This window comes from Topomyia yanbarensis, chromosome 3 (genome assembly GCF_030247195.1).
Source record: "Topomyia yanbarensis strain Yona2022 chromosome 3, ASM3024719v1, whole genome shotgun sequence".
Classification (NCBI taxonomy): Eukaryota; Metazoa; Arthropoda; class Insecta; order Diptera; family Culicidae; genus Topomyia; species Topomyia yanbarensis.
Genome location: NC_080672.1, coordinates 146,454,985 through 146,475,077, shown reverse-complemented (window position 1 = coordinate 146,475,077; position 20,093 = coordinate 146,454,985). Strand labels below are relative to the sequence as shown.

Below are 20,093 nucleotides of genomic sequence, written 5' to 3'. Positions count from 1 at the left end.
GTCCTCATGATGTTTACAACAACAGGTTATCAATCTACGGACCAGATAATTGTTATTGTAACATTGAATTAAATCAGTCTGCATCAATAAATTTTCAACTTCAATTCAATATTTTTTTTGGTGTGGTAGGAGGGGGGCGGGGGTTGTATGGTGTTAAACCCCAAAACCTTCTCTTGGCTACGCCGTTGCTTGGAGTTATTTATTTCGCTTCTCATTTTCCGATATGTTTCAGATCGATCCGATGGTTATAAGTTAGAAAAATTGCAGTCAGAAGGTTCGCACAAATGAACATTTTTGCACTGATAAGTTATCAAGTTCCTTCCAGACAACTTGGAAGTGTTCGGTGATTATTTCTAGCAGTTGTAGATAGAAAAATGAAATACAAAATTTGTTTTATCGAAATAATGTTTGACTTATTTCAATGGATTATTACTAAATTGAGCAATAAATAGGCGACAAAGAGTAATCCACAAACAACAAGCCATAACTTTTAAAGTATTCAAAATAGATATTTGAAGTCTTCAGTAAAGTTATTTGCAAAAGTAAGAGCTACAAATTTGCTGAAGGCATCATTTCGATATATTCACTTGCAAGAAAATTTGTGAAAATATCTCACTTATAGGGGGATTAATCAGCGAAAGCACAATACCAAAAGAAAGGGCATATTGCCTCCATTAAATTCTCCGAAGATACTATTGACCTAGAATAAGCCGTTTTGGCGTTAATAATAGATTACATGTTTTTGGTCATATTTCTAACAATGGGAAATGATAAAAATCTTTCGTCCGCATTTAATGTTAAATATCTCTATTGATAATAGTCCGATTTCAACAATATATAGCTTGTTCGAAAGGTATTCGTTAAAGCTGTCTAAAAACCTATAAATTGTTAATCTATATTGTCAATTTCGGCAGATAGTTCAAAAAAACTGCAAAAAACGGCATTTTTACACATTCAAACATTCATATCTTGGAAACTAAACATCAGAATCAAAAACAAATTAATAGCGTTCATACTGTTTTTTAGTTCTTTCATTTAAAATTGGTTTGGATAAGATCGGTTCAACCATTGCTGAGAAACACGAATGAGAATTTGTCCGTTACATACACACACACAGACATTGTCCCAAATCGTCGAGCTGAGTCGATTGGTATACAAGACTCGGCCCTCCGGGCCTCGGAAAAAATCTTGAAAGTTTGAGCGAATTCTATACATTTCTTTTAAAGGAAATGTAAAAAATGTAATTTCATAACATTGAGTAGAAGAATAATATACAGAACAATAGAGTCTTATTGGGAAAACAACAACTAGAAAACTGTATCGATTTTGTTGGCTATTTTCGGCAAATTTGAGACTAAGAGAAACGAAAGCAATGAAATTGAAAGACGGATAGGTATTCTAGAGCGAATCAGTTATAAACTTAGAACGGAAAACTAGAACTAGGCAGGCTCATATGGGCATGATCGAAAGGAAATGTGAAGAATTTTTTTGCCTTCTGCAGAGTAGGAGTTGGGCGTTTCACCCAAGTCTACCGCATGGTCTATGGTAGAACATAACTCATCATCATGTTTTACCGCCGACGAGATTCAAAAATAACTTTCATAGATCATTATAACATAATAATTAACAAAGCAAACAGCACACTGGGTTTTATAAAACGCTTCAGCTATAATTTCTAAGATCCCTACACAATAAAAACGTTATATATACACACCAAAAAAATCTGAATTTTATCGTTGACGTAATTGCAACATGACTCATTCAACAACTAGTAATTCACGAAATGACGAAACATTACCTTGTTCCGTTTAATTTTACATGCTACATATACTTTACATGCCCAATGACAAAAATTACACTTCCTACAATTCAGAACAAACGCTATATGTGGAGTAATTGTACATGATTTACGAAATTAAACGTCATGTAATATTAAAATCAAACGTAAAACTAAGTCATTTTTGAAGCTCGTATATGTCATGGTCAGGAGACGTAAATTTACACTATTTTTCTAGGTGTGTAGCCTATGTGCGTTCAACACTAGAATATTGTAGTATAGATTGGTCGCCATTTTCAACAACGCATGCAAACCGGATAGAATCAGTACAAAAGCAGTTTTTGACGTTCGCACTTCGTAAACTAGTTTGGACTGGACTATATTTGCTATCTTATGAAACACGGTGCATGCTAATTGACATTCAAACTTTGAAAGATCGTCGTGAATTTTGTATGGTATCATTTGTAAACGACATTGTATCACATCGTATTGATTCAATCGAACTATTATCGAAACTAATTTTTTATGCTCCTTCCCGAAAACTACGTAGCCGCAGTATCTTTTGTACTATTCGCCATCGTACTAATTATGCCAAGTTTGGCGCTTTAAACCAAATGATGACCATTTACAACGAGCGAAACCATTGACTTTACTATGTCGAAAGCAAAACTTAAGCAGCAGTTTCAAATAAATCAAAATTTTAACTAGTGTTAAGTTAGTTTAATAATTACTGCAAGAAACCGGTCTACATCTGATTCACCTTCCACCCAACCAAAACAAAAACGACAAACCGCCTTGGCCCATAGCTGTCATCGCCTATGCACAGTATAGCCAGTACACTTATTTCAACTAAAGGAGAGTATTGGACTATCTAAACCCTATGTTACGTATATACAAATGGTCGGTGTTAAGCCAGACCAGACTAAGTGACATCGTATTGATTTCGAGAACGAGTTTAAAGTTTCAATCGCTGTAATTCGAAATTTATTTTTACTATAATTTATGCTAATTGTAATTTATTGCAATTCTGGCAAAAGTCGAATCTAGCTGAAGGAATTCCTTAACTAGTGCTATCATTATCTCACTTTTTAAGATTTTGCGACTTAGTTTGATCTGACTTAACACCGAACAAATGTTCAACAAAAATTATTACACCCATCTACACGTTATATAATAATGTTCATAAACGCGAAAATGAACAAAAAATTATAACTAAATGGGAACGGTACAGAACAGTGATGAGCACAATGAGGCGTGAACAAATGCACTCTACGGAGTGTATTCACAAAAATGGGTATATTTCCACCCAGTGCTACCCTGACAGGTTACAAATGGTGCCGTGCCTTTTAAAATAAACAGACTGAATATAAAACGAAGGTAATAAACGACTGAAAAAAAACGAAACCCTGGATTGGGGTAAGGAGGAGAGGGTTAAAATTGAGAAATATAAAACCTTTCTTTACTTGGTTATATTTGTAACCCTTATCGACCTTCTTTCGGAGTTCGGATATAGAAAAAACAACATATACTTGGTTTAAAGGATTTATAATGGTAGTTTTGGAATCCTACAAAGTAAAATTCAACATGTAATCCAATAACACCATCTACAATTAGCAAATCTACACCAAAAATGGATCTTCAATACCGTTTGTAGCCAATATATTGTTTGCATTCAGATTTTTTTATATAGTTTGTATCTTCATTTTCGATAATCAAGTTTAATCAATAGTCACTGAGATGTTATTTTCATTCATTTTTGTCATATAATTGCAGAGTCATTTAAGTGGTGTTGTTATGAAATGTGCCATTAGCGCGGTCAATGTTAATCATCATTTTATATAGATTTGTTCTTGTAGAGAACTAATGTTCATCCTTACTATCTAAAGAAATATTATTCATCATGCGCGAATCTACGTGATCATTAGTACAATATCAATGATATATGTAATATTCAACATTTTAAATGCTTTATATTGGCTATATGTCCTACTAAAAGCATATCATTTTAATATTTGAAACTATGTTTAGTGAATCAAAAATCAAATATAATCAATTCAAAATACTTAACCAAAATAGCATATATATAACGGCAGGAATGCTTTATAATGAATTAATGGATGGCTCTAATGATTAAGCTTGAGTTCCCTTAAGAACATATGAGTTTAAACAAGATCGTGATTATTCGGTTTTCCTAAAAAAAAATCGCATTATTTTCAAATAAGAATCATATTAATGATTTATGGGTCACATTCTCGATTGGCACTGAAGTTGCTGCTTGAGATTATGTGAAACCAAGTAATTTGTTTATAAACTAAATGAGTACAAGTTAACATTTTGCGTTAATGAACTTCAAAAATTATACTTTTTTTAGGTTTCAGTAGTCCAATAATTGTTATGTTTATTCAAGCAATCAGGACTTCAAAGTAATGTAAAAATCCCACCACCACTAACTCTTAAGTTTCCGTATCAAAGACCAAGTCCGTTGCATAGTCATCATCGTTCAATTTCTCAAAATCAGAAAATTCGGTTTCCAGATCGAAATTCCTCAGGCTACCTTGAGGCGTTTCACTCGGGACGTTGAACGGAAACGATCCGTAAGTTGGAGCAAACAGCTGGCCCCTGACCTGTGATTTCCTCGTTTCCATATAACCCATCTTGAATCCACTCGGCCAGTTCTCTGCCTCCTGGTCTGCAGTGCAGTTGCTTTGATTTTCAACAGCTAGAAAGTCGTGATCGAAGGCACTGTTGTAGAAAAGCGGACAGACACCGTGTGAACCGAACGAGGACAACGGAGCAGCTTCCTGCTTCTCACCGCAGTCTCCTAAAATCCAATCCTGGTGGCAGCTACTGAGATACTTAGTACCATACTGCCGGCTGGTGTGCAGACACTGTACGTTTTTGGCTGCCTTCCGGTGGTTCGGTGAATTCGAGTAGCTCGAGTCAAACGCCATGCCGATGATCTCACAAACTGATAAAATATGGAAAAGATTAAATGAAAAGATTATGATAAGTTTTTGTATAATTTAAATCATATCATCCGGCAACGAATAGTTCAAAGTGATGGTCGATTCATACATATCAATGCCACATTGAATAACAGATAAAAACTTTCAATAATATAACTCAGCGATTAGTTTGTTTGGTTTTGTCAAAAATTAGGGTTTATGTCTTTAATCGATGAAACCAGCATCTCCATGAACATCAATAAGTTTTTACATGTGTTCAAAATTTGTGTCTGGTGTACATGTTCGTCTCAAACATTGAACGGTGCACATAAGAGTATTTCTATCAAAAAGCTGGCCTAAATTCAAAAACTAAAATTTTAATGAATCCCGTAGCATCCTGTAGCATAAAGTATCGGTCATTTTGAAAATATCTTGAATATGTGTGATCAAAGCTAGCTGTTAAAACTTTGCCATTTTTTTGGCAACTGTATTTTCTCGCAAGTAGTTAGATGAAAACAATTGTTTCGGGGCCTTTTCTTGGAAGTCTTCACTGTTCAGTCATGTTTCCGGTACACAAGAAAGGTGACAAAAGCAGTGCTACGAAATTTCAAAATCAGCTACCTATTTCTGCTTGCATTTACCGAAACCGACATTCAGATTCAACGCCTCCCTCATTCATTCACTTTCCAACTGACTGAAATTTCATGCAGAGTCGAATGCTTGAGTGCAGAAGAAATATAAATTCGTTCACCAACCAAAGCATTCATTTGTTATTATGTGGACAGTTTGAAGGCAGAAGTTAGCATCTCCTACATTTTCGAGCATAAATTAATTGCCTAATCTATATCTGGTGCACTTTTGCTCAATGATCCCTCTCAGAGCTACCATAAAAACAAAATTCATTTTACTTCTGAAAAAGAACATGTCCGAACTTGAATACGCTGCGTCGGGAGAACGAATGACGAGGGAAACGAACCAAAAATTTCATTCATCGCAGTGGGCATGAATTGAATTTTGTTTCACGGTGTATTTATTAGAACAATTTTATGCAAAAAAATTCAGCATCTCTGAAACTTCGGAATATGAAAGAATGGGCTTTCCCCTTTCATTTGAAACTAAGATCAAAATAATCCGTCGGGGGGTCCAGAGCAACTTTTTTTTTTGAAGTTTTTTTTCGTAACAATATAGGTTTTACTACTGGGGATAGTTCATATTTCTGTCCCTAGATGGTGCTTTATACATTCGGACAACACTAAAAGTGAGAATTTGATAGAAAATTTAATTGTCTACAAGTTTGTTGACCACTAAAAACTGATCTGAAATCATCCGGAAAAGTTGTTTAAGATTTTAACAAAGTTATATCTAAGATAGCTTCACACAAGGCCTAGTGGTTTGGAAATATGTTTTCTCGCACTTATTACATTACCAAAAAAAAAATTGGGTTTGGTGGCATGAAAATATTAGACGGGATTCATTACGTTGACAATTCTAATTGAACTTCTGAAAATTGGGATGTTTGACAGAGTCAGAAAACTATTTGTGCTTTTGGTTTGTAATCTTTCCCGATAGGTTCGAAGGGACTACCATTCATCGGAAGGTATGGCTTGGTTACAAGGGTTTGCTTACATTTATGTTTTGTTACACGGGTGTTTTAGAAAGGACCATACGTTGTATAATTTAGGTTATGATCGCTTAAGTCAGCTATTATAATTCCGTTCAAGACGAAATGTTGGGACACACCGTTTCTAATTTAACGCAAACCACAGCAGTAACTGTCCAAATTAGTGGTTAGTGTGAAATGATTTATTCAAATATTCTCCGCAAAGCATATTGTGGCAGTTGGATTTTACGGCGATTTCCTATCAATTATGCGAAATATCGTTACTAAATTGATCCTAGATTATGCGATATGTATTACTTTTCAAAACAAAATATGATTTGAGTACAACAATAACCTTATATACATAGAAGTCCTCTAATATATCCCAAAAAAATTATCTTCATCCAAAAACTCACTGTTTGTCACATTGAGTTAATTTTGAAAACGGGTAATCAGCGTTTTTAACCAATGAAATCCGCGAAATATTGCAATGGTGCGTTAAAAGTTTCATTGAGTTTGTTCAAATATAAAGGTTGAAGTTCAGGACAAGTCAATTTTATACGAAGATGCTAACAGAGTAGGAGATTCATGTAAGAATAGTTATCAGTCATCCCTGAGAACAATCGAAAAAATGAAAAAGAAAGCATACATAATTGAAAAGGCTGTTTCTGCGGGAGGAATCACTTACCATCATGAAAAAGAATATTAATATCATACTAGTTTGGTCAACACTTATCTAAAACTTCTCATCCCAAAAATATGAATGGTGGCCTGTATCAGGGAATTATAATTTTTAGCTAAAAGATGACTTTCAAAGCTCTCAAATTCGGCTGAATTCACTATTGAACTAAATACAACTATTTGGCAAATAAAAAACTAGGAGTGGGTAATGCCAGGGACGTAACCGCGGTGTTGACGTAGGACTAAACTTGGGCATATCATATGACATTCATGGATAATTTGAGCCAATGCACTTTTTGAATGAATGTTTACTGGAAATTTCATGTCGAATGAGATTGCCACATTCACTGATTTTCTAGGACTTGCAAAAACCTTCGGGTTTGTAGATTAATTTGATAAACATTTGCTTATATGAATCACTGGTAAATGTATACAAGAATTGACAGGCGCAAACTCAATTCAAGTTATTAAATGGAACTTTCTAATTCAATTCTTTCTCCTTTATGTTTTCATCCTAAAAAGAACGGTTTGTAGATAACTATGTTTGGTGATACCAGACGAGAATCCTTGCTAACGATTCTAACCTTGCCCGAATTCGCTTCTACTGCGTACATACACGAACATTCCCCTTTTGCAGCTCACATCGAATGAGCATTGTATGTCGGAATGCGATCTCTTTTATAAACTTCTTAGTGCAGATGGTAGTCCATCCCTTTGTGCGACAAATGAAAATATTTTCATCATTCGTTTTGGCGTGGCATTCGCTTAGTAGCAGGGTTGCCACATTCACTAATGTTCTAGAAAGATTTGCATTGTAGATTAATTCGATAAACATTGGTTTATATGTGTCATTGATAAAGTACAGCAGACTTGACAGGCGCAAACTCAATGCAAGTTATTAAATGGAACTTTCTAATTCAATTCTTTCTCCTTTATGTTTTCATCCTAAAAAGAACGGTTTGTAGATAACTATGTTTGGTGATACCAGACGAGAATCCTTGCTAACGATTCGAACCTTGCCCGAATTCGCTTCTACTGCGTACATACACGAACATTCCCCTTTCGCAGCTCACATCGAATGAGCATTGTATGTCGGAATGCGATCTCTTTTATAAACTTCTTAGTGCAGATGGTAGTCCATCCCTTTGTGCGACAAATGAAAATATTTTCATCATTCGTTTTGGCGTGGCATTCGCTTAGTAGCAGGGTTGCCACATTCACTAATGTTCTAGAAAGATTTGCATTGTAGATTAATTCGATAAACATTGGTTTATATGTGTCATTGATAAAGTACAGCAGACTTGACAGGCGCAAACTCAATGCAAGTTATTAAATGGAACTTTCTAATTCAATTCTTTCTCCATTATGTTTTCATCCTAAAAAGAACGGTTTGTAGATAACTATGTTTGGTGATACCAGACGAGAATCCTTGCTAACGATTCGAACCTTGCCCGAATTCGCTTCTGCTGCGTACATACACGAACATTCCCCTTTCGCAGCTCACATCGAATGAGCATTGTATGTCGGAATGCGATCTCTTTTATAAACTTCTTAGTGCAGATGGTAGTCCATCCCTTTGTGCGACAAATGAAAATATTTTCATCATTCTTTTTGGCGTGGCATTCGCTTAGTAGCAGGGTTTCCACATTCACTAATGTTCTAGAAAGATTTGCAAAAACCACCATTCAAAGCACGGCTAATTAATGCTTTTACAAAATCATTTCTATCAAAATTTACGGTAAAATCTACGGAATCTACTACACAATTGTTTTAATTATTTCCCAACACATCGCGCAAAAATCTGTTCCGTACAGCACAGCGCAAATAATTGACGTTGGAAAACAAATCGGCAACTTCAGCTGCCAAACACTTAGAAACGATCGAAGCATTTTTCCGTTAATATCACTTTTCTGACTCAAATTGTTGTAGGTATTTTATTGCTTCCGTCCAATTGGTCAGTTTATTGGTTTTATCGCACATTTTTCGGATATTATTATAGAAAATAACTAACCCGATAAGAGGGAAGTTATTTTCCAAAGCACGAAATGGAAATTTCAATTGTAATTCTTCTGAGAACGATTTTGTGGTCCTAATAAGGACCGTTTGTTGTGAATATCATTTCGCCGTTTCCCGCTCGGCATGATGATTATTCGCTTGGCATGGATAGCGCACAGATTGGTATTTTCCAACAAACTAACCAGGCAGGCCTCGCTGGCTTCTTAAAGGGCCATTACGGCTGAGCTCCGGAAGAGTAGGTTTTGAAATTCTGTGCAATCTCACGGACCAGGCACTGGAAGAGCAGCTTGCGAATTAGTAACTCTGTCCACTTCTGAGAGCAATGAATTTCACGCAGGGCGACGACTGTTCTTGGTTGGCAGCGATAAGGCAGTAGCTATGATTTGGTTGGTGGTCAAAATGCAGCTTCTCGTTGAGCAGCACACGTACGTGTGTTCTGCTCTGTGGCTTACACACGTCTGGCTTTAAGAAAAACTGTGACACCCATATTTATAGGTTTTAGCATTAATGTTGATTCGCATTAAAAGTAGTTTTTGAACTTTTTAAACAAGTTTTACATAGCAAACAAGGTATCAATAGCAAGCGTTGAACGTTTTCCTTTCGATTTATGAAACAAAATTAGTAATTCCTTTAGTAGGAGAAAAGTTATTAGAGTTCAAAGTGTACGTAACGCATCCGTTTTGAAAATTTTGAAATGACACCCAGTATAGTAAAGAAAGACGTAAGTCCTACGTCAAAAAGTGCTTGTGAATTTACAAACCACTAGGTCTTCTATGAAATTAACTTAGACTTAGAATTCGTTAAAATATTAAACTACTTTTCGGAATAATTTCAACTCGGTTTTTAGTTGGTAACAAAGTTGTAGACAATTAAATAATCTATCAGATTCTCACTTTTAGTGTTGTTCGAATGTCTAAAGCACCATCTAGGAGCAGAAATATGAACTAGTTCCATTGTAAAATCTATGTTTTCACGAAAAAAAAACTTTTAAAAAAAAGTTGCTCTAGACCCCCCGACGGATTATTTTGATTTTGGTTTCAAATGAAAGGGGAAAGCCCATTCTTTCATATCCTGAAGTTTCAGAGATGCTGAATTTTTTTGCATAAAGTTGTTAAAAAAAGACACCGTGTGTTTTCTTTCAAGTTCACACAGGGATATCAATTTTTTAAGCTCTGTCCTTTTGTCCAAACAACTGCAGGTGGACACGATCTACACAGATCTTAAGGCTGCTTTCGACACTGTTAACCATGAGATACTGCTAACGAAGCTTGATAAACTTGGATGCACTGCCCGATTCTGCCGTTGGCTTCGATCATACCGTGTTCACCGTAAAGTCGTTGTTCAAATTGGTGACAATGAATCTGAGTCCTTTTCCAACCATTCTGGAGTTCCTAAAGGTAGTACGCTTGGTCCGCTACTGTTTTCACTGTTCGTGAATGATGTGGTTTTCGTCTTAATGCGTGGAGGGAAACTATTCTTCGCCGACGACTTGAAAATATTTCTAGTTATAAGGAAAGAAGCCGATTGCCGTGAGCTACAGTATCTCGTTGATACCTTTTATAGTTGGTGTAAAAGAAACATGATGGTTCTTAGTGTTGCTAAATGCTTTGTTATCAGCTTTGATCGAACGAGGAACATGTTTACTTTCAACTACAACATCGCTGGAACTCAGCTGCAACGCGTTGATCATGTAAAAGATTTGGGCGTCATCCTTGATGAAAGGCTAACGTACACCCATCCCAAGCAACAATCGAAGTTTTATAGCACGCTAGAAGTGCAATCTAAGTTTTATGAGTGGCTATAAAACTACCATAAAACCTCAATTGTTACTAGGGATCACTTCTCAGCGATCATTGACAAAGCTAATCGTTTACTAGGTTTTATGTTCAAAATATCCAACGAATTCCGGGACGTCGTCATTAGTTCTGCACAGTTTCGAAATCGTTTGTTATCACTTTAGGTTAATTGTTTGTAATTTAGTTCATTAAGACTCATTGTCAGATGGACGTAAATTGGTAAATACATACATAAATACATATACCTTTATTTTATAAGATTTCTGCGAGAATTTTCTGCGCAGGGGACAAGATGGTCAACCGGGGCAAAATGAGCCCCTCCTATTAAGCATTTAATATGATGTTTTACCTGAATATGTTCCATTTGGTATATCAGAGCCATAAAATAAAATTTAAATCGTTTAATCATTTGAGCAAAATTCATACGAAGTATTGATATATGCAAATAGATTGATTACGTTATAGTTGTTATGCATACTAAATAATTATTATAAATCGCTTTTCAAAAACAATCTTCATCCAAGGCAGACTGAGCAATATTTACGTGGCACACTGACACCGCCCACCGTAACGTCAAATCAACTGATGGCATTGAAAAAAGGGTTTATTTAGATTCGGCAAGGTAATTTCTCTCGGACGGAGTAACATTCGTGATGCGATCGATCCTATGATATTGAACGAATGTGCCTTTAAGAGAGCAGCTTCTGATAAATCCGGTACACGACAAACTCTCCCGCGATTTTTAAGAAAGACTCAGGAGTTGAAAAATTTGGCCACTGTAAAACTTTTTAAACAAAAACATAACAGTATGAGCTTATTCGTGATATTGTTGATGTTGAGAGCAGCTTTTAAGATATGATTATAGTAGACATACGACGTAAAGCCTAAAATCACAAGAGCCCAAAGTTCCATGCGAGTAACCGCCGGTTATTATTTGAGTCTAGTAAAATGATCGATAATGTTGCGACCACGATCTAGGCCAACAGCAGGAAGCCATGTATTTCCGTTGCTGAATAGACACAATTCTCAAAAGAATGTTTTCACAATACCCATGAGCAGCCTGTCACCAGGCTCGATGAGAGGGGGAGGCAACCAGGGCAATTAACCTGGGGCCCGCGTCGTAGTTGGGGGCCCGCGTTTTTACCCGGAAGATAGGCGAACACGTCCGGTATTCATAGAAGAACAATAAAAATTGCAATGGTAATTTCTTTGTAATCATTAACCTTATTAAATTGTTATATGATGAAAGCTTAAAAAAATTAAAACTTTGTTGGATAGTTGACATTTGTTAAAACAAACATTCACACTGGTACTTTGTGTACAAGTTTATAAAACGAGTTTTATTGCTTGAACCGACGGAATACACTGCAAAATATTGAGAAGCCAATGCAATGTATTTTCGAAGAAAGCGTCAAACAGAAATGCAAGGGCACGGACAAACGCATCCGTCCTCTCTTACGTTAGCTTCTTTGCCGATGGTGCCAGTTGTTGGCTTGGAGACACTGGGCGTGATTGCTGCTGAGTAAATATTTGTTCCTGTCAGATCCGTAGATATTGATTTTGAAGCCGTTTGTGGTTTGGTATAAGATAACGGTATGCTGTTTACGGTTATAGTAGGTGGGCTTTTCTAAGCTGATTTTGCACAAAGTTTTTCATTTTGCAGTGTCTTTTTGTAGAATTCGCGCATAGGAATCTACCATGGTTGCATAACCAGTATTGTCTGATGAAACGTCCCATTTTCGGTTGATCCGCATAAAATGGTTGCGTATGACAAAGTTGGTTTGTATGAAAGCATTCTCACCACAATAACAACGTTAGGGACACCCGGGAAAAAGTTACAGCTTTTATGAACACCACTTCTCCGTATCTTGACATGAATTTGTTAATCACGATGTCAGGGGCGTGTGGAGAAAATTCTTGTAAGCACATCTAGAGCCCTGTGGAGATGATATTGTTAACGTGGCAGCTTTTGTTGGTGTTCTGCACGTTGTTCCGCGAAACAAACGACTGTGCTTCTTAATGTTTGTAATGGGGCATTTGCAGGGCAGGGCTTCTCCCAGATTGAGCACAATCTGCACATTTCGTAATTGTTTCACTTCCCGATCAGCTAGTCTTACAGGACATTTCCAAAAACCAATAGCAACACAATTCGTCTGCATCCGTTTTCTGCCGTGTGTGTATAGCGGAACGATTTTTAGTTTCTACTCTGGACGAGATGAGAAGGTAGACTGACCTTAATTAACCGGTGATTAAAATGGATAATTTTTGTATTTTTGTAGTTCTATAGCACGTTCAAGGAATTTTTCTTCTAAAAGTGCATTGTGTTGAGATAGAACGGTGATTTTGGGTCTCGCGTGCAAAGACGCGTGTCTATAAAAACCTAATTATAATGTGTGAAATAGAGAAATCATATCAGTTCAGTTCATCCAACAGCAGCAGTACTCGGTTGCCCACTATGCTCGGAATAGTTTAAGTTGTTGCGTCTTATTATTGTGTTCTGTGTCTACATTGATGTCGGGTCCTACTTATTCTCACAGCATCTCAAAACCGGCTCCTACGTTAGACATATCACATTGTTTATTAAATAAACCTGTATCAAATATGAGATAAACTTACGTAAAATGAAAACCTTTTTGATTTCATAATTTCAAACGAGAATTTCGAACAGCGTCTGCTACCTTCTCATTTTGCTTACATCAAAAGCTAAAAACTGCTCCATTGCTACCAGCAAATAAATCAATCCGTTTTGTCTACACAGTAGAAGCAAAATATCGTATTCAAACCCCCTATGTCGAATAAAATGAGTGACGATAACAAGCAGAATGTGGCCTATTGTAGTCAAACTGTATTCCTGTTTACTTTTCGAGACGTTTCTTAAGATCTATTGTTAAAAGTAGCTACAGATGGCCAATGTTTACATTCTAAAATTTCACCATGTTAGACTTAGCATGCTGATTATGTTCCAGACTATCAATCAAGCAAAAAACGGAATATATCCGCTCACTGTTAAAATAAAAATTCTAAAACCTTCCGGGTGTTGAAAGTATTATTCCAGCTATTGTATCACCTGCAGATCGTTCATACACCATTCGATTCAGTTCGTCGAGATCGGCAAATGTCTGTGTGTGTATGTATGTATGTGTGTGTATGTGTGTGTATGTGTGTGTGACATTTAAACTCACACAATTTTCTCAGAGATGGCTGAACCGATTTTCGCAAACTTAGTTTCATCTGAAAGGTATAATGCTCCCATAAGCTGCTATTGAATTTTAAGTTGATCCGACTTCCGGTTCCGGAGTTACGGGTTGAAGAGTGCGGTCACACAGCAAATTCCCATATAAACTGGTACCACCATGATGTTCAAATGATGTAAAACATATTAAAATTGATGTAACATTACTCTAGTTTGCGGGTCTGGATCACTAATGATCAACAAAGCAGCTTTGACCACATTGGCCACCTATGACGGTTCATGACGCCCCCGGGGAACCCGTCGATTTCCTAAGCTAATATCACACCCATTCCCCAACGAATTGACTGCTGCTGAATTTCATTCGGTTCTGACTGTTGCTTCCGGAGTTACAGGGGTGTTAGTAAGGATACATTGGAATTTCCCATATAAATCGGTACAATCGTTAAACCTCAGAGGCTAAAAACTATTGAAATGGTCACCAAATTACTTCTAATCGCAGATCTAGATCACTGATTGCCAATCAAACATTCTTTGAATATATTGTCCACTATCGACAATTCCGGAATTCCGGGCATATTCCACAATTAAAGTCACATCGGTTCTTCGGTGATGACTGAACCGATTTTCTCAAACCAAGTCTCAAATGAAAGGCAAAATACGCAGTTGAGTATTGCGTCGCCGCCACTCCCCCCGCCTTGCCCTTACACCTCCCTCCTTCATCAATCCCCTCCCCTTGGACCACCCTCACGCCCGCATTTCCTTCATCCACCCCGTATACCTAAATAAGATAAAGGATTTCTGACGCATCCTCCACTCCCACTCTACTAACCCCCCATTCCCTCCACTTTCAAACCCATTCCACCAACATTTCAAAATATAATCACTTGAAGATAACTCATGCTGATTAAGCTAATTAAATATTATTCTTTTGCCTTTCTCATATAGAAAGGTTATGCAATTGCTTCAAAAACCGACTTTCTAACCGAGGCCCGGAGGGCCGAGTCTCATATAACATTCGACTCAGTTCGCCGAGATCGTAAAATATCTGTGTGTATGTATGTGTGTATGTTTGTATGTATGTATGTATGTATGTATGTATGTATGTATGTATGTATGTATGTGTGTGTATGTGCGGATGTGTTAACAAAATGTCCACATCGGTTTCTCGGAGATGGCTGAACCGAATTTTACAAACTAAGATTCAAATGAAAGGTATAATATGCCCATAGGTTGCTATTGAATTTCATTTTCAACCGGCATCTTGTTCCGGATTACGAGTTGAAGAGTATGGTTACAAAACAAAATTTATTGATTTGTCCACATCGGTTTCTCGGAATTTTCTGAACCGATTTTGACAAACTTGATTTTAAATGAAAGGTTCATCAGCTGCTGTTGAATTTTGTGTGGATCCGAGTTCTGGTTCCTGATTTACAGGGTGATACGTACGATCACGCAGCAAATCCCGATTCTAACGAATTCTGCGATGAATGTAAAAAGGTGAAATTTTTTCCAAAATATAAACACAACTGTGGAATTTGTAGATCTAGGTCACCAACAGTTATTCAAAGTCTCTTTGGCCACACTGGCCACCATCGACGGATCCGGAAGCATCCAAATTCAGAATAACGGTTATATTGGTTTCTCGAAAATGGCTAGACCGATTTGATCAACTTAGTCTCAAATGAAAGGTGTTGCGTCCTCGGAAACTGATATTAAATTCCATCTCCATCCGACTTCCGGCTCCGGAGTTACGGGTTGTGGAGTGCGATCACATAGAAAACTCCGATGCAAACCGATATCGCGATGAATGCAAAAGGTGCTCTTGTATATACTTACCAAGTGTAAGACATTTCCATAATGTTATATTGTACGAACCAGGTATTAAATCATAGTTTGGAGAAATGAGAAAGGCACAATTGCACCTCTAGGTGGATTAAAACAGGTTTTTTTTTAAAAACACGGCTCTATATTAACATTGTTGACAGCCATTAAGGTGCTTCTGAACTAGCTCTATTCTGGCACACTGATTCGCCTTTTTAATCACTAAGTGTGCCTTAATGATCTCTATAGAACTATGAAGCCGTAAAGAGTATGTTTAGTATGCGAATATAGAACATGTCTAAAGCCAATCCTTCCCATCCCATTTAGTCAGCCTCACATGGTATGGGTGAGGCGAGCACAAAAGTAAGCCTAGCAAGGAATGAGTAAGGTGAGCACACAAGTCAGCCTCGCAAGGAACGAAAAAGGTGAGCACAAAAGTCAGTCTGTGGAGTATTTGAGAGTGAATCAAGGTGCGATAGAGAGAGCACCCAAGTAAGCCTCATACAGGACGTATGACCGCGTGAGTGAGAGTGAATGAGTACATTAAGTACAGCCATCCCCCCAGAAGTAATACCGAGAGGTAGTTCCTGGGAGGAACGATGGCGGAGCCCAATGGAGTTTGGTCGGTATTAATGGCAGCGTCACCATTCGAGCCCGACACGCCCCCAGTGCGGTAGCTTGGACCATACAAATAGCACGTGTACTGGGCTAGGACGTAAAGGTCTTCTCCATTGTAAAAAAAATCCTTCCCATCAGAGAAATCACGAAAAAACGATTCATGGCAAGGCACAAATCTCCGATCAACATGGGGAACGTACCATTTGAGCTAGATGCTACTGATTCCTGATTCCTGAGTATCCACAAATTGAAAAACTTGTAGATATGGCAATTTTATCCGAATTGGATACAACGGAATCAGAAGCTATGGAAATTCACATGTCTGGCACGCTATCTGTAGACGTGGCAATATGTGTCAACCGGAGACCAGTAGAAACCATGGACTCACTTACTGAACTAGAGGGCTTAGATTAGAAAGGGCCCGGCAGTAATGCAAGCCTTGGGGCCCGATGCCGCTCTCGACGGCCCTGCCTGTCACTAAAAGTTTCAGACATAAGTTTTTGGATTGGGAGCATGCTTCACCCTGCAGTGAAGGGATTTACTAAAAACACATATTTTTACTGCTTATATTCACCACAAATGATTATTTTTGGCATCAAAAACACTCGCAGGTGATAGAAAAGACCTTTAAGGAGTTACATCACTGTAGCACACGAAAAAATAGGCATATTTTTCTAGACGCAATAAAGAGGTGAAATTTTTTTTTCACGTTATAAGATTCGACTGTGCTGCTTGTTCGCGTGAGCGCGTTTTATTGGAAAGGGTACACGGCTGGAAATTTATCTCCCGCAATTTTTAACCTAACCTAAAACGAATTTTTTTCGATTCCTTATTACAATAACAAGGAAGATTTTTTCGATATCTTGATTTTTCGTGAAATGGCGCATTTTTCAGTAAAAAACGCTAAATGTATCATAAAAATAGATATAAAACTGTCGATAAAAAAACAATAAAAAAATAAAATGCTACGCTCGTCGCTGGAAAAATCAATTTCGAATAATGTTGAGAAAATTTTAAAAGAATCAAAAATCATTTGTTCGAGTTTTGTTTCCGGTCAGCTCAAAAAATGTGGTTTAGAGAAAAACGCAGTTAAAGTTTTCAGCACGCTTGGGGTTTACACAAGAGGCATTGCGGCTGAATTAAAAATTTGAACACTTAAAAATTGATGTGACCTTCGATTTTTTAATATATCATTTTCAAGACACTAAAGCACATTTTAAACCAATAATAAAATTTTTGATTTTTTTTAATTCTACGGTGGAGTACCGTTTTAAACAGAAGCCATTGAGATATTTGAAGAACTTGTTTAGATTTTCACTGAGAAAGTAGGTTTTGAGCTTATGGTGCTCATTTAGCCCCGTCCTACACTAAACCTGTTTTATTGTATAACTTACCGTCGATTTCTCTGATTTTCTTAGCACCAAAGTCTTTTGCAGCGCCGAGAACCAGATTGGCCCCGAAACTGAATCCGAACAGATAGCCATTATCCGGATCAAAACCCTGCTGCTCGAGAAAGATGAGTTTTCGTTTCAGAACATTCTGGATGTCGTTAAAGTTTCGTCTCAAGCGCAGATAGTTGGACACTTGAGAGTAGTTATTGTAGTTCATACATATAACACATCCTCCCCTGTGCTCGGTGAGATCTGTGGAAAAATTAACAATTTAACATTAGGATTTTCGCCAGAAAGTCACCTGGTGCTAAAAACACTAGAAATTGCACTCACTTGTTATCAAATCTCGCACAAAGTACTTTTCACAATCAATTTTCCATCCGAAAACGACGATGGCGAACCGCCCCGCAGGGTGGCACGCGTCGTCATACGGATATGAGTTGTTCTCTGCAAGGTTGAACACATGCATCAACTCTCCCGTAGAGTTGTAGTAGTTGAAAAATATGTTCTCCTCAAACTTATCCGCGCACACAGTCTGGGTTACACAAATACACACAAACAGCACCGTTACGAGCCAATACATCCTATCCTGTCTCATTTTCATCGATAGCATATATTTTACTCTATACACGCATCGAAAAGCGTTACCAACACCCCTTGTTTGTTTGCCCAGCAGGTACCTATAATTGACCGACTGGTTTTTAAATGAGCTGTAGCTTTCTCTGGCAACGGATCGAAAGCTTTTATTGGTTAATCAAATTAACAGACGATCCGGGTAGAACTGAGGGATTCTTTGCTGCTGTGGTCACTTTTATAATTTTTAGTTCGATTTTGTTGACCCCATTCTGAGTTATGTTCGGTGATAGTTTTCAGCATCTGGATAGATTAGGTGGGAAGCAGTCGAAAAAAGAGCAAAGACCCCGTGTGATAGGATTAGATAAGGTAGATGATCCCGTATTCATCTTAGTGTTCAGGGTGTTGCAATATTTCGCTTGATAGTTTAAAACAGTATTAACAGTATTTGTTTCGTCCTCAAGAAAAGCTAGCATGCCATGCACTCTAGGACTTGAAATGGGTAGAATGAATGAAAATACTAATAATATTTATAGAACAGTTACTTGATTACATTGTCAAAAAATTGGCCAAAAAGTTTGTTTTCATTCATTCATTGTTTAAAAATGTAATGACTTCATTTCTTTATCTATCGACTTTAGATGAACACAAAATAATTCGTTTTTCAGTTATGTCATGCTAAGAGTTGCTTAGGAATTGGTAAATAGGAGTTAATACCAATACGAACCTTAATAAAACCTCAACAAAATGATAACCACCTTTGCTGGGCGCCCCATCTCCTGCGTTAACGGGGAATGGTTAAGGATATGGTAGAAGGGTTCGCCCAAAGTAAGCGATGGAAGTTTATTATCTAATTGTTTTTTTTTAAACTCTCGGCATGTTTGGAAGAATTACAGACATATAGGGGAACTGGGGGTAAGACGGACATGTTAAGGTTATACTCAAATAAAACATAGTAAAAGCATGTTTTTGTCAACATGAAATACTCTATGTTGTAGCTCCATATGTTGGCTTTCGAGTGCCCAAAGGGATTATGTTACAAAAATCAACAAGTATCTTTTTTGAAAGAAATAGAAAACAAAGAAATATCTGAACTTTTTCCAGACTGCGGGTGAAACGGACATATGGTGGGGGTAAGACAGACATGTTGCCGAAAGGATGATAACAATACAAAGTATTAAAATTTACTGTTTCTAACGGATGTTTTGGATAGTTTGTGGTTCTTCTTAATATATATGTTCAATTCGAGGTGAAAAATAACGTGTTGGGGTTCAATTTAAAGTTGATGCAAATGATGTATTCTCTAATATCGTTTTTTCCGTTGTCATAAAGAGAGCTATACAATCACTTCCAATGATCAGACAAATCATTTATACAAAACAGGAAAGTTACATATTAAATACGCAATTGGTAACATCAGTTCCTCGATTACACATAGCCAGAATATGGGACCTGCACAAAGTCTTCTACCTTTTCCAGGTCCTAGGAATTCCGTATTCAGCCTCGGTCACATTAACGTACATCTTGCGGTCTACTACATGTGAGACTTCAGCTAACTGGATGGTTCTCCAAGTTTGACTGCTAGAATTTCGTTTCAACACGCGAGACATTCATATAAGGATGAATCAATAGAGTTAATCAAGACTGGCCGTCTTGCCCCACCAGTACACATATTTTTTAAA

General features: G+C 37.2%; 1 protein-coding gene across 1 annotated transcript; it reads right to left on the bottom strand.

The window, feature by feature from the left end:
- Positions 1-3,306: 3,306 nt before the first annotated feature.
- Positions 3,307-18,436, bottom strand: LOC131688607 (uncharacterized). Its single transcript, XM_058972973.1, has 3 exons — positions 18,172-18,436; positions 17,842-18,090; positions 3,307-4,745 (listed from the first exon to the last, which is right to left on the bottom strand). The coding sequence occupies exons 1-3, from the start codon at positions 18,434-18,436 to the stop codon at positions 4,231-4,233; spliced, it is 1,029 nt and encodes a 342-aa protein (XP_058828956.1). The 3' UTR covers positions 3,307-4,230.
- Between the last annotated feature and the right edge of the window lie 1,657 nt (positions 18,437-20,093).

Excerpts from the sequence above, each read along its gene's own strand:
- LOC131688607 (XM_058972973.1), bottom strand. The coding sequence starts at position 18,436 with ATGAGACAGGATAGGATGTATTGGCTCGTAACGGTGCTGTTTGTGTGT. Across the intron at positions 18,091-18,171 it reads TGTGCGAGATTTGATAACAA|ATCTCACCGAGCACAGGGGA; the intron begins GTGAGTGCAATT and ends ATTTTTCCACAG. Across the intron at positions 4,746-17,841 it reads GAAAATCAGAGAAATCGACG|TTTGTGAGATCATCGGCATG; the intron begins GTAAGTTATACA and ends ATATTTTATCAG.